The following is a 16,070-nucleotide window of genomic DNA, read 5'->3' as shown; positions in this document are numbered from 1 at the left end:
AAAAATACATTCAAATAGTTATATTTGTAGTTAAATTGTCTTTTCGTGCATCAAAAATTATTTAAATTTCTTCTATTTTTACTCAGACTTATTGTAGAACAGAGACAAATTGTTTAAAATTTGTTTTAATATAAATATGTTAAAAAACAGCTTGTAAAATTTTTTTGATAGAAATTAAAGGTGAAATGCTTAATAAACGTACTAAAATTGCAAATATTAATTGTAATGTATTAAATAGTTATTATTATAGGTACTGATAATTATAGCTATTAAAACTTTTGTATGTTATTGTAAACTAAGACTTGATTCTTTAAATTTTGCTTTTGCAGAAATTGTTGTGAATGAGGGATTGATATAACAGCAAAAAAGAAAAAGCTGTTTCTATTATTTTTTCCATTCATTAATTTTTTTAAGCATAAATGTACCTGTAGACATTGAAATATTATTTATTGAGATTCTGCATTGATAAACTTCAAAACAAAAAGATTGACAAAGTGTTACATGGTGCAAATGAATGAATGCTTGAAGGTGCATAAGTTATAATAACATAGGATAGGCTGATAATTTATTATAGAAAACGATATGTGAAATGTTATTTGTTTAATTTTTTATGCTGAATCTAATAAAACCACTGAAAAAGGATTTCTGCACTTATAAAGTGATACAAAAGCACAGGAGTCCCTCTCTGGTGGCCCTTGTATTATCCCTAAATACGATAGTCAAAGAAGTAGTGAACGGTGTTTAAGAAAAACAGTGAGAGTATAAAATTGTTTCATTCTCGTCACCATTTTTTTACGAACAGAGACTACCTTTTACAATTTCCACCCCCAGTCGCAGAAAGATACCCCTACAGACCTAGATGTCTTGTCGATCCCTCTTGAAAAGGTTAATAAATAAGTATGATATAATAAGCAGTTAATGTTGTAGTAAACAATACACAAAACTCGTAAGGAAGTTTGGAATTGAAGTAGCTCCCTGATTAAGTGTTTTCATAATTTGTATTTCATTGCAATTATGTTAAATAATCTGAAATGTTTGCTAGTGTGCATGTATGCATAGAGAATAATAAATGTCAGTTAATATATACTTTTTAAAATTCTGGTTTTAATATACGAAGTTCCTATGTTTAATCCCTGTATTCTTGGGTTATTTAAGGTTTTATCAAACTTCATAAAATATAATTAAAATCTGTTTTATAATCAAAAATTGCATTCATAATGTTTTTTCTTCAAAAATTGTCTTTAAAAGCCTTAAAATACTAACATTAAACACTAAATTTTGAAGCATTCTGCTGCAGTGGTAACAAAGAACTTTTTTTAATAGGAAATTGAAACTAATTTGGAATACATGTGATTTTTCATATGAAATATATATTAAAATGAACTAATTTGGTTTTTTAAATGTGTGTGACAATTAAAAAGAATTGTTAGTATCATTGAAACATTTATTGGGTCCTAAATTAGAAAGGCATTTATACAAGTATTTTTTTTTATTATTATTATTCTATTTTTATATACTTGCTGCATCTTACACATTGGTATTGTATTATTGTTTTATTTTATATTATTTATTTATTTTTTGCTGATGGGCCTTTTTTTACACAATATATTTTCTGCTAGATTGTGCAGAATTTTTTTTTTCTGTGTATGATTTTTTATAGATATAATTAATTGTTTTGTAATTTTATGTCAGAATTTCTCTTGTTTTAAGTACCTTTATTTATATATATATATATATAGTCTGCTCCTTTGTTTAGTTTATTTTAATCATTGTCCAAAGCATTTCAAAAGTTTTTAATGTTCTTGTTTATATTTCTTTTAGTCTCAGGGCTCCATTACACCTCACACTATAGTCACTCTTCCCAATTCCAAAGGCTTGCAACTTCTTCTTTGTTATGATAGTGAGTATAATTTCAATGCTGAAAATTTATAACTGAACATAAATTGTTTTACATTTGATTCCAGCTATTTACTGCTCATTTTAAGAATTTATCAAATTTTTTTAAGAAAAAAGTATCTTCTAACTGTATAAATTGTTATTGTTAGAGATTTAAAATTTCTGATTATAGTTTTATTGTAATTATTGCTAATCATATGTTGCATTATTAGTTTAAAAATGTACCCGAACAACTAGTTCTCCATTATTTCGAAGACTTCCTGTTTACTATAATTTTTGTGTAGGTTAATTTGGTTAAAAATGATGGTTTTCTTAATTTTGATAATTTTTCACACAATGCGACAAAATGTGCTATGTCGAGCAGATACTAAAAAGTAACTGAATATTTAATATGTGTTTGAGTTTAATCTGTGCATTTTACATCACACATATTAAAGTTTAGTATTTCTTTCAAATATTTCATTGTACATTAAATTGTTCTGCAGAGTCTTCATTATTATAAAATCAGAACTTTTTGAAATTTGCAGTTTTTCTTTGAATGTATTGAACCTGCTGTCAGCACAGTTTCAGCTGAAACTGAAGAAATGCAAGGCACTGCATTCCTTTAGGAAAACTTTGGAAAGATCCCACCACTAAATTCTGTATGTGTGCCACATTTGTTGTATTTCGGACAACCTGTATAGAATAAGTTGTTTGTGATGAATTATGAAAGTTTTTACTTTTTTTAACAATTTTGTATATATCTATACCGATATTGAACCATTAATATTAACATTAAATGTACTTATACAAATATACTTATTACAAATATATGTAAATGTTCTTATTCTTGTTTTTTATAAAGAGACAATTTTTATGTTCAGACTATTTTTTAAAAAAGGTCAATTTTTATTAAAACATATTTATTAACATACTCTTTCTTAAATATTTAATTAAAATAATGAATTTCATGAAAAATTAAATAAACTGATAAAATTAAAATAAAACTTTTTTAATCTGCAATTTATTAAAAAGATTAAATTGTTGAGCTGTTTGTTTTGGATACAGCTAAAAAACATATATAAGAAAATAAACATAATTTGATAGACATATTTTACAAAATTGGATATTGCTCAAAATCAGTGTTAAGCATTTTACAAAATAGGTGTTTAAGCACAATGATTCTTTTCAATATTAAGGATGGAACCGAAAATTCTGACATAAAACTAAACCAATTTGGATTACACTCAATTAATTTTAAACATTAACAGTGATGGAACATGTGCCAAAAAATGTAAAAAGTGGTGTTCAGTAAGAAAAAAAAAAGAAACTTAAAGGGAATAAAAATTATTTTTATTTATTTCTTTTAATTTATTATTTACTTTTAATGTTTATTAGTTTTTTATTTTAAATATATATCATTGATAATGTTAATATATTGTAGTAGTTATAAATGAAAAGTTAAATTGAGAATTTGTTTAATGCTTTAAGTTTCCATCATATTTTGGTATTATAGGCACATGTCTTATCACTGCACTAGGAATAATCCTTATGGATTAAGATTTTGGACTGCTAGGTTAGGTTGACTAGGATCGTTTGAAAAGTTGCAAATGTAACTTTTCAGATGATCTCAGTGAGTTAAAAAATAAAATAAAATATATTTTTTGAAAACCTTTTAATTTCTCAAAGCTTGAAATCTGAGGTTCGGAAAATCACTCAACTATTTTGAGAATTTGTAAAAGTCTGTTGAATAATTACTTACAATTAAAATTACATATGTAGAGATTTATGCATTATGAAATTATTTTAGTTCCAGGTAATTCTTTTGAAAAATAATTATAACAGTAGTATAAAAATCTGAATTAAATGCTTGTCTTCTTTGACACTCACATTAAGTTGTTTAAATGCCTATTTTCTTTGAAATATGTTGTCCATTTTTTTTTGTTGAAAATATCCATTTCGAGCTTTTTCTTCTTTGTTAGCAAAATTCCACCTGACTGTTGATCAGAAAAATTTAGATTTCTCAAGATCCTTCTCTTTATTTCTATTTAAGAATTACAACTTTTTTAAGAGTTGAACAGAAAAAAAGCTTTCAGTTCCAAACATCCTTAAAAATGTTAGTAGTTTGTAATTAAACATCTTCTTTGCTTTCTAGCAATAAAAACATACAAATACAAAGTATTACATAAATTAGTTTGATTCTTAAATGTTTTAAGATGTTTAAAAAATTGTTGGAATGGAAAATTTACTCAGAACATTCAAGAAGGTGTTGATAGTTTTTATTGTTTTACAAAATTTTTTAAATAATTATATTTTAAAGTGGTATTAACTATATTGAGTAATTGTAACGAGATCAGTGCTTGTTTTCACTTTAACTTTTTTGTTATATTTAAAGAACTCAACATACTTATCTTTCAAAACTTAAGGCATCTCCATTTTTTTTAAAAATTTGCTATGTATTTTTCTTTCTCTTATCTTTTACTGTATTTTGAAATATTTTTTAAGATAATGATTTTTAGCAGAATTTTTTCCATCCTATTTTTTGAGTAGTTTAGGTACTGAAATTATTTATTATGAGTAAAAATAATTTGTTTATTTTTATTTCTAGATGGAGGAGTTTATGTAAATTCTTGTGGGAAAGTTAATATGCTAATTATTAAGTGCTAACCTTTAATTAAGTTATGAATCAAACACAAAAATGTATTTTCTCTGCATTAACATCTATGTTTTTTTGCATCTTTGGATTCTTAACCTTTCAAATATAGGAGGTAACTGGAATCTGGCAGGGTTGCCACTCCACAGGAAGAACAGGGAAAACCTGGAAAATACAGGAAATTTAAAAATCACCTAAAATAGCAGGGAATTTTTATTTTTTCTTTATAAACTGGGAAAATGCAGGGAATTTTTTTTCTTATTTTTGGGTCATTCCATGTCAGTTCATCCAGCCATGGCACCCACTATCTCAGATTTTGATGAAAATTTGTAGACTTATAGAATTTTTGATGCTGATTTCAAAAATATTAATTATATTTAAATCAGTTAAGGGGTTTAAAAGTTATAAGCATTTATATTTTTGCCAAAATGGCACATTTGCCGCCATTTTGATTCATACATCAAAGGGTATTAATGATTGTAACTCACCTTATATTTGTCATAGAGCAATAATTTTTTTTTTGTTCAGAATAAAAACACATTTGTTTGCAAATAATTATCTTACTTATTTAGTAAATGGATCTGTTTTGCAGTTTTTTGATCAACAGAGTTGAGTAACTTCAGGAGCTGATTTCTGGCAACTCGCCCCCTTCAATTTCAAAAATATTTTAGGCAAAGATAGTTGAAAGTGCAAACTAGCATCTGATATAAAAATTTTGATGGGTGGGTCACTCCCTTTTTTTAAAAAATTATTTTTCTTATGAATTATATGCATTAAAAGTACTGGTAGTTTGAAGATTTATAGTCCTTAATTGTAATTCTAACTTGAGTATAATAAAATTATGTAAAAAAGTTTGAATGGTAGATTATGATGTAAAACAAAGTGATCATTTATTAAATTATATTTTTTCTTCTTTCTTTGAGCCCCCCCCCCCCTTCAGAAAAGAAAAGAAGAAAGGAAAAAATTTGAGAATGAAGAAGACAAACGCAATTTCTGCATCACAAACACAATTTCTGGCCAGGGATTGCTGAAATTTTCAATTTAGCTCTATATGTTTTAGCTTGATCTGCACTTATGACATGAAGGGAGACTTTCTTGGTCTTATTGGAAGGAGAATTAAATAAGTCGCAAGAATTAAATAAGTCACAATTTCTGGCCAGGGATTGCTGAAATTTTAAATTTAGCTCTATATGTTTTAGCTTGCATAGTAGTATTATTGCGTCTAGTAACACTTATGACATGAAGGGAGACTTAAATAAGTCGCAAGGTTTTTTTTTTTTTTTTTTATGTATATATATAAATATTTCATTCTGATACTAGATGTGCTCCTCATGTATGAGGCATATAGTTGAACTTTCCTTAAAATTTAAAATGCTCTTTAATAAAATAAGTTCTATGTTCTCAAAAGAAAGTTTCAAAATCTTCTGTGAGTTTAAACTGCATTTAAAATCTTTCAAAGATAATCCAGTACTACATAATACTTGGGTTTCCATAATAAAACTCTTCTTTAAATACCAAATTGATACAAATAAAATTTTTGAAAACTTATTTCTATTCTGTTCTAAATTAATGGAAATACCATTTTATTGGTTTGAAAGAAAATAAATTTTACATGAGACTCAATTCTGATTGGAACAAACAGAAATGTTCTGGCAAATGATACATTCTGATTAGTCAAATTTCTTTTTTGGGAAGGTAGGGATGGAGTGTGTCAATAGTTTTTAGTATTTTTTTTTTCTATTCAGACGTTTTTTTTTTTTAAAAAAATTTGGTTGTATCTAATTATAATAAAAGTCTTACAGAATAAAAAAGGCCTGCAAGTGTTAGTGATGAAATAAGAGCATACAAATTATCAGATAGTTGGTGATTTAAAATCATTTCAATATAATTAAAATAAATAGAAAATAAATATTTTGAGCTTTATCAACGTTTTAGCTGAAATGTTTTAGGAGTATCTCATCACCATAACAATCATTGTGACCAGGGTTGGGGTTTTGGACGTCCTAAACTGGTTTTGGACAGGACACGTGCGTTTTACTGTCTTAAACTGTCCTAAACTGGATAAAACTGTCTTAAAGTGTTCTAACCCTTGAACTTTGGTAAACGGTAAAAAATCTATAGGTGTAACCATTGTACACATTATAATTACATGAATCAATAAATATTTGATATTTTTTATACAATTTACTTTAACTTATTAAAGGAAAATAATATAATAAGAAAAGGTTTATAATTTTTGAAGCTCCACAATTCATTGAGCAACAAAAGTCAATACCTGACCCATTACAGGATGATAAAAAAAAACATCTATTTAAAAAAAAATTTTTTTTAAATATGAATATATTAGTTTAAATTGGAAGTACAAAATAACTGCAAAATGTATTAACAGTTTTGAAAGGCATAACATCAGTTTCAGTTACTGACACTGGTGATGTATCACCACTATGCTAAAAGAATCGAGCATGAATGAAATAAAAGTATTCTTGAATAGTACTTATAGATAAATAAACCTGTTTATGAATAACCAAGCACTTAGTCCCTAATAGCTTAACCTGCATGGCAAAGGTCAAACCTCAGTTATGTACTATTGAAGGAGCGGACCAATTGAACTTGATTACTGATTAATCTTCCTTTGTTTATTGTTTAAATTGAAGAGTCAAACAATATTCAGACGTGCCAACTCTCCCGCATTTTGCGGGAGTCTCCCGAATTTTGAGTTATTCTCCCGCCCTCCGGAATTAATTTGAAAAACTCCCGAATTTTACTGCGATCGACGGCCAAACTCAAAATTACCTAATTTTTCCGCGAGTGCGAAGGTAAGTTTTTCTTTCAGCTTGAATTCCATCCCCTCTTATCAAACTACCATCTGCCTGAAGCGTAGCTGAACATGCTTTATTTTCCCCCCTCTTCAACGTTACCTCTTAACACTCCCCAGTGTAAGGGGGCGGGTGAAATCTTCCTCTTCTTTCGTGTGGAGTTGAATGCAATGACGTCACATGTCGTTATCGAGTGACGTCCGTTCAGGAGTGGGGAAACTCGTACTCTCGATAGTTGGAATTGATATTGTATCTTGCTGTTTTTATAGTTTTTAATGCGTATTTTTCCACGGTTGGCAACAAGCTCTTAAACTAGCAACGTGATATCAATTATTCGTTTAGTCTTCGTATATTTAAAAAAAAAAAAATTTCAAGGATGTCTTAAGTCGAAACGGAAGTATGGATCAATTTCAACAAATCATGTACCAATGACTTTAGCAAGACTTAATTGCGGAGAGCTAAGTCTGCAACTCTTTTTTTCATGCATACAGTAGAGAACCATTTATCTGGTATCCAGATAATCCGGAAAAAAAATTTGCTCGGTTCTCCCGCCATTTTGAACTAAAACGATATGAAAAAAAAAGCGGAAACTGGACTAATCCTTAAAGTTGAGTAAAGGAAAATGTGAGGAAGGGAAGAATTTTTTTCCCCGTTTACCCAGAGAAACGTCATTTCTTCCGCGACCTTGAAGATTTTAGATCTTTATTCTCTTTTAGGTCGTTAAACTCAAAGGAGTGGCATGATGATTTCGTTTGCTAGTTTGATTTACGAGGGGGTGGGGAAAATGCATTGCACATGCATATCAGTGAACAGAAGATGAAAGAGAAAAATATATTTATCTATTTGACATCGATTAATAAAAATAAAATGTTTTTCTTTTGAATAAATTCTGATTCTTTGGAAGTGCGGTATCATTCGCAAGTTTTTCTTGATGTGGAATCACACCTGCTTTAATTAAAAATCGCGTTTTTATAAAATAAAAAAAAGGAGAATTGTTATTAATTTAAGCATACAATTATTTTATGAAGCCGATTGCAGTTTCGTTTTTCTGATTCCACTACGTTTTTTTTTTCTTTTTCATGATAAATTTTGCACTCAATAAAATTATTTGTATTACCAAATTTTTTTCATTAGTTTTTTTTTTTAAAGTCCGTTGATCTTGCCTTGTTCTAGGTTTTAATATTTATGCTAGTGCCGTTTTTTAACTATCGTTTCGGTTCGATAATTTTCAAGTGTTGTTTTTATTTAGATTAATAGGTTTTCCTTTTATTTTCGCCCCCCCCCCATGAAATATATTGCGTTATTTAATCATTGGTTTTGTTTATTAGTTGATTTAGGAATCGTAATTATTTTTTAAACTTGTTTTTCTTGTCTAAACTTGCAAATTTTTTTATTCTTTTAAATTTTATTTTTCTACAATTTTTTTCCTTTTTAGATTTAGGAGTGCTTTTCTTTTTTCTCTTACTTTAAAATGTGTTTACATTTTTTCCTTGTAATTTGGGTTTGATAAAACATCGATTAACGACACTTTTTTGTCGATCCAGGAAACCGGGAAATTAAGACATCCGGGATGGCGATGGTCCCGAGCATCCCGGATAATTGGTTCTTTATTGTACAGACATTAGTATTGAATTGGTTTTTTAAAATAAAATACTTATTCAATTTGTTTATTTTTTAAAAGTTTTTGTGTATTTTTATTACAGTGTCAAGGGTTTTTGAATAATGTTTTATTAAGGAAATGGTATTTATTTAAAGAGTATCTACCTAATATAGTTTTGTGTTGCTAAATCTGTGTTTAATTATTTTATTTCCATTTAGTATTTTTAAACAATTATTGCTCTATTAGTGTGTAAAATTTCTTGCATTCTTATATTTAATAAATTTTTTAGTTAAAATTCCTTAGAAGTGCCAAATGTTGCATACCATGCACCTTTTTTTACCCCTCCTGAAATCTCCTGAATTCTTGTTAGGGAAACTCCTGAATGTTAATTTTGCTAGGTTGGCACGTCTGAATATTAATAAAACATTATATTTTTAAAGACAAATATTCTCTAGTAAATTTATTATCAATATGTTATTAGTTCTATGTTTATTTTACCTTCTAAATATTGTACAGATAAAATTGTGACATAATTTGAGTAAAAGGGTTTTGGACAGTTTTGGACAAAGGGGTTTTGGACAGGATGGTTTAAACCGTGAATTAATCCATTCTGTTCTAAACCTTGCCAACCCTGGTTGTGACAAATAAAAGGATAAAATTAACTATAAATATTCAGAATTTGGTCTTGAATTACATTTTAGAATCAAACAAAATGTTTGAATTAAAATAAAGTGTACAATGATTTTCTCACTGATATTATTCAACATCATAAATTCTGATTTTCTCCTTCCATAAAGATCAAAGTTAGTTCAATTAAAAATAAAATTTAATGGCTGCTTTTTATTATTGGTATTACCCTCTACTCTTTTAGAGAAACTTTTATTTATCTTTTTTTAGATTCTGATCACTCATTTATCAAAGCTATATGATTCTGGATAATTTTATTTACAAAAAAGGTGAAATTCTGTTCATTCTCAAATTTTTTCGTTTTCTTTTTTGAAGGGGAGGGGGCTCAAATAAAGAAGAAAAAAATGATTTAATAAATTATTACTTTATTTTACATATTTTTCTACCATTCTCATTTATTATACTCTAGTTACAATTACAATTAAGGACTACGAATCATCAAACTACCAATACTTTTAACGCATAATAATTCATAAGAAAAATATTTTTTTTAAAAAGTAAGTGAACCGCCCATCAAAATTTTTATATCAGATGTTAGTTTGCACTTTCAACTATCTTTGCCTGAAATATTTTTTAAATTGAAGGGGGCGAGTTGTCAGAAATCAGCTCCTGAAGTTACTCAACTCCGTTGATCAAAAAACTGCAAAACAGATCCATTTACTAAATAAGTAAGATAATTATTTGCAAACAAATGTGTTTTTATTCTGAACAAAAAAAAATATTACTCTATGACAATTATAAGGTGAGTTACAATCATTAATACCCTTTGATGTATGAATCAAAATGGCGGCAAATGTGCCATTTTGGCAAAAATATAAATGCTTATAACTTTTAAACCCCTTAACTGATTTAAATGTAATTGATATTTTTGAAATCAGAATCAAAAATTCTATAAGTGCACAAATTTTCATCAAAATCTGAGACGGTGGGTGCCATTTTTGTAAAATCCTATATGATTTGACGTGGAATGACCCTTTTATCTTTTAAAAAATGGTGACCACTCAAAGTGTAATCTATGGGATATTTAACCATGATATTTCAGCTGTACTAAACTATTTCATATACTATAGCATTATTTAGGTATGCTCAGCTGTTTTGCCAGCAATTAAAACTAATAAATATAGTTTGCCTAATATAGCTCACACAAGAGTGCAGTAATTGTTTCCTCTTAATATATTGCGTATATGTACAGGGAAAATACGGGGAATTTTTTTTCCTTCCAGATTTGAGTGGCAACCCTGTCCGGAAAATAGGGTCCCCATAGTTTGGCCAGGAGAGCGTTCCAAAGTTTGGACCCCTTAATGTTAATTTCACTTTTTGTGTTTTTAATCAATTTTCAAAAATACTAAGGAAATTTTTAAAAAAATTGCACCTACTCATAAAACCTGTTTACTCAAACATAATTTCATGCAAAAAAAAAATTTTAATAGTTTATTATTTTTCTTATTTAATTGTAGATGAAAAATTTTTATACCATATAAATCTATTTTTTTCAAGAAAAATAAAATAGAGATCAAATTATTAAAGTAAAAATTTTGATATCAATATTTTTAAGTAGTAGTTCTATTAAGCAATTTTCATAGAATCTTAAAAACAATTACACTTTACTAATGTTCTAAATTCAGAAAAAACATTCTGAAAATACTTATTTTGATATTCTCTGTAAGTTTTTATGATTCTGTTACAAATTAATGTTGTACCTAAATTTTCAGGCATGAGTTTGAATCATTCAAAAGCAATGAAAATGAATTATCTGCATCTTCAGAGGTAGTTGGTGTGATAGTGACTAGCAAGAGGCAAATTCGATTGCAAAGATGATGCTGGAAATCAGTATGACTTTATATCCCATTACTTTGCACCCTGGTTGGGAGTAACTGAGGACCCAGTTACTGGTATTTATCTTATCTTAATTATTTGACGTTAAATTTACAATTATGCAAAATGAAATAAAAAGTTGAGATTTTGAAATTTTTGCTTTTTTGATGATATATAGCCAGGCCTCAGTTGATCTATTTTTCTTTTAAAATAAATAATCTCAAGAAACAGAAGCTAGAAAATATATTTCATAATGAAAAACAAAAAACTTCATTACCTTTAAATATGAAATAAGAAAAGTTGAAATTATTTTAGTACTCTTGTTACCAGCCTTTAGATAAATCAGATAAAGTCCCATATCTATCTGTTTTGTCTCTTGTTGACCTTAAATTTTTTTAGTCTTTCACTATTATTTATGAATTTCTTTTTTGGACACTTAGCATTTATTCCTTTTATGAGTTAGTCACAACACACTGAATTAAATGTTTGAGAAAGTAAGAGAGTAGATGACAGGGCGACATATAAGGTTGGTTTTTTCTGTAATAGTGCAAATTATTCAATTTTTCACTAATTTTGGCTGCTGAGGGCCATTGTTTTCATTTCCGGTCATTGTTATTTTTAGTTGTATAACATATATTATTGCTTCTATTACTACTTGGATTTATTATAAAATGAGTAGTCACAGAAGCTATTAAAGTTTTTTCATTTCATTTTTTATGTCTTTTGTTTGTTTGTTCCGTTTTTGTATGAGTATGCAATGCTATTTAACTTTAACCCAGTGTAGTTGATTTTTCCAAATTCCTTTTTTGAAATAATACAACTGTAAATGTTACAAATATGCCGATGACAAGTATTGGTTGCATTTACTGTATTTTGTATTTACTATCTGTATAATGATTTGCAACCACAAACCAACAAAGGGGAAGGTTTTGTTAAATGTTGGTTGTCATAAAGATGGAAGCATAGGAATTTTATCTAGAGAAACATATTATGGGTAATTTTTCAAACAGTTTGGGTGCTGAAGGATTAAAAATAATTCTTTTTGAAGTGAAGGATCTGAGGTCTGGTTATTTAAAGATAATAATTTTTAATATTTTATTTATTTGCTTGATCTTTTTATAAGAGAATTTATCTTTTCATCATAAATTTAAGAGTCCTATTTTTTTCCTGAATTTTTTTTTTAACCCTTGTTGAACAGCCTACTCAATTTTGGGTTTAGGACTACTAATGTTCAACTCCGTAGCCTTGTAATTTTGAACCCAACCCAGAAGACAAGGGAACTCCTGGATCAAATATTGGGAAAAATTTGCTTTTCTGGAAGACTTTTTGATGGAGCTAACCCATATTTGCGTTACATGGAGAGTAAAACCTCCCACGTTTAACCTGATGGAAAGGGGACTATATCCCATGATTCATCTGCCACTCAGTATATTTCGCGTCAGCATTGTGGTCGGTGCAAGCCGAATGCGGAATTTGAATCGACCAGCCATTGCCAGGATTCGATCCTGGTGTACCTCATTGGAAGGCGAACGCTCTAATCCCCTCTCTGAGCCATCATAGCTTGCATAAAAAATTTTGAGATATTTTTTGTGAAATATGAATATAAACTTCTATTTTGCATCTTTGGTATGTTTTATTACTAAAGAATTAAAATGATGTTGCTAGAAAAATAATATTAACTGAAAGGCAAATAATTAGTTTTCTTTTCAAAAAGATGCATGATTTTAGTTTCGTTAATTCTTTTTTTTTTAACCCTGAAGTTTTACTTTCTTTTAGAATAAGAATCATTTTTACTTTTATTCACTTTATCAATTGTTCTAGAGTTGGCTCCAGTTCCAACTTGTTCTGATTGATACTTTATTGCAATCATGGTTAGAAAGTAAGGAAATATAATCACTGGTACAATGAACAAGTAACTTCAGGGATGAGATTCTTCCGCGGAAATTTTTTTGAACAAGTTAAAATATTTTATGAGGAATTTAATTTTCCTAAGAGCGAAAGCATTGAAGTCCTCATTCCTTACTCTGAAGTTTCTCAAAAAATCATTTCCTTGGGATAAAACTGGTTGACCTTTATACAGAGATGAGAATTTTTCGCTTTTGCCTTTCGAATTTCAGCCTTTTTATCAAAAACTCGGATTCTTTAAAAGTTTCGTTTTTTTAAAAAAAAATAAATATCCCGCTTTTTTTTTTTTTTGAAAATTCAATCGTTAAAATAAAATAATCATATTTATTTACGATTTTCAAAGATAAACAGAAAATTCAAACTACATCCTAGCTGCTAACCCACCCTTCCGTATTTTTACTTATTTTAGCTATTTTCTCTTCACAGAAAATAAGATTTTCCGTATTTTTATTCGTCCGCCGGATAGCTCGTATTTTTGCAATTCAGACGTCATGACCCTGTTGTCTGGCGTGAAAGCAAACAAAAAAAAAAAAAAAAAATGAAATAATGGAGGTGGATTTGGGGTGAAAATATTTAATTGCTCATTCACTTAATCTTGTAAATTTTTATTTATTATGTCTAAACAAAAACAATACAAACAAGCCTTTTAGAAATCCCAAGTCCAGTCTCTCGCGATTTTAATATCAATCATCGATTTCGTATTTACCTGATTTAAAAGTTGCGCTATGCGATTCTTATTTATTCTATTCAAACATCGCACATTATGATTCTTAGTTACGAGATTTAAAAATCCAATATCGCGTTTTGCATTTATGCATTTTTAAAATCGCTATTTTATTATCAAACATCGATTTTCGTATTTGCCTGATTTAAAAGTTGAACGTTGCGAGTCTTATTCAGGCGATTTAAATATCGTACATTGCGATTCTTATTTACGAGATTTAAAAATCCAATATAGCGATTTGTATTTACGCTCTTTTAAAACCCTATGTAGCGATTCGTATTCATGCGAGCTTAAAATCCTATGTCGTGACTCGTTTTTGCGGTTGTAATATCAAGCATCGATTTTCGTATTTATACGAAATCCAATCCAATAAAGTAATTTGTATTTACGCTTTTTAAAACCCTATCTAGCGATTGGTATTCATGCGAGCTTAGAATTCTATGTCGTGATACGTTTTTGCTGTTGTAAAATCAAACATTGATTTTCGTACTTAATCGTGTTTTAAAAATTAGACATTGTGATTTGTATTTGCGCGGTTTGAAAATTATGCATCGTGATTCGTGTTTACGTGCTCTAAAAATTACGCATCATGATTTGTATTTCTGCATACTTTAAAATTCTATATAGAGTTTCATATTCACGTGATTTAAAAGCCTCATATCGGGATTCATATTGTCTCAATTGAAAAATAAGGCATGTGATTAATATTTATATATTCATACAATTTTAAAATTAATCATCAGGATTTATAATCACATGGTTTACAAGTTTAAAGATCTCACTCTTTTTGTCAAATTTTTGTGTATATATATATATATATATATATATTCATTCTTGGATTTCCTCTTTTTTACTTTCTGACTACTCTCATCCTTGTAAAATATATTACTACCTAATTCATACACAGTTTCAATGGTCTACTTGCTTGTCTCTATTTGAATTTTTATTTTAAATTAATAGTGTGAATGTTAAATAGTGTTTTCATCATAGATAGGATAATATAGTGTTTTCATCATAGAAAAAAAATGGGTGAGAATTTCTCACCCTTTCTCAAAAACAGGGTGAGATTTCTAAAAACTATAAAAACACAAAAACTCTTGAAAAAAAATCATTTCTTTAATTATAATACATTTTTAACGTCTTCTATTTTTAAAGCATTGAATATTTTTGATAAAGCATTGAATATTTGAATATTACATGAGGAAACCTAACCTATGGTAAACACGTGGTTGCAGAGAAATGTGTTCTGAAAAGAGTTCTGTGGTTGTGTTTTGTTGTTCGAAAAGGTTCTGAACAATACTGGTAAATAGGGAAGCTAAATAACGGGGCAGATGTTGAAAATAATGAAAGATCCAGGAAGATAAGTGAAACGGATTTTATTCTAAATGGCGTAATTCTGAGCTTTTTCCAAAATGCCAGAAATTCGTGAATTTTGAAATTGATGTAGAGAATGCTTGAATTTCTCGCGGTAATAATTTTTTAATGCGAGAAAAGAAAAAAATATGCGAGATTCTCGCTTTGTAGTGGAAACACTGTAATGATATAATATAGAATATGGACAGTAATAGAATATGGAATTGTCAAATGGAACTTCATTCCTAACAATGAAGAAATATTCTATTTTGCACTATATGCTATTTTTTATTATTTCAAATCATATAACTAAAACAGCTTACCATTCGTTAACAATGATTGCTGGTCAGGGAGGCCATTGATTATTTATTTTATGATGGTTGGATTTATGATGATGGTCTCGGGCCATCATTAGTTTTGAGCTCTGGTTGTAATTTTTTCAATTAAATATATCTTTCTGTTAATCTTAAATTGTTGACAATAACTTAGAATGTTAAAGATTTTTACCTTTTTGCCTTGTATAAGTGGAAACTCTGTTGCTTTGTCTCCAGTTCAAGTTCAGATTAATTTTAATTCTATGGTATTAATTGTTTTAATTAAAAATTAAAAATAAATTAATCATATTTTCATGTTTTAATCAAA

At 28.2% G+C, this 16,070-nt stretch overlaps 1 protein-coding gene across 13 annotated transcripts in view; it reads left to right on the top strand.

Moving 5' to 3' along the window:
• Window positions 1-16,070, top strand: part of LOC147810074 (serine/threonine-protein kinase mig-15-like) — a 41,449-nt gene that overhangs the window by 17,689 nt on the left and 7,690 nt on the right. For 7 of the 13 annotated variants that reach the window (XM_087165073.1, XM_087165075.1, XM_087165083.1 and 4 more), the window contains 2 exons: window positions 1,822-1,900; window positions 11,344-11,523. Coding sequence is in view for 3 of the 13 variants with exons in the window: in XM_087165083.1 (XP_087021209.1) it covers window positions 1,822-1,900; window positions 11,344-11,402 (138 nt within the window). In the remaining 10 variants the exon portion in view is untranslated. Of the gene's footprint in view, window positions 1-1,821; window positions 1,901-2,423; window positions 2,538-3,391; window positions 5,097-11,343; window positions 11,524-16,070 lie in introns of those variants that run through there. The other 6 variants (XM_087165080.1, XM_087165081.1, XM_087165078.1 and 3 more) reach the window with 2 other exon arrangements.

The sequence above is a fragment of the Parasteatoda tepidariorum genome, chromosome 5, assembly GCF_982258835.1.
Source record: "Parasteatoda tepidariorum strain Cologne lab strain chromosome 5, Ptep-v5.0, whole genome shotgun sequence".
NCBI classification, from domain to species: domain Eukaryota; kingdom Metazoa; phylum Arthropoda; class Arachnida; order Araneae; family Theridiidae; genus Parasteatoda; species Parasteatoda tepidariorum.
This window is presented reverse-complemented; position numbering and strand designations above follow the sequence as displayed.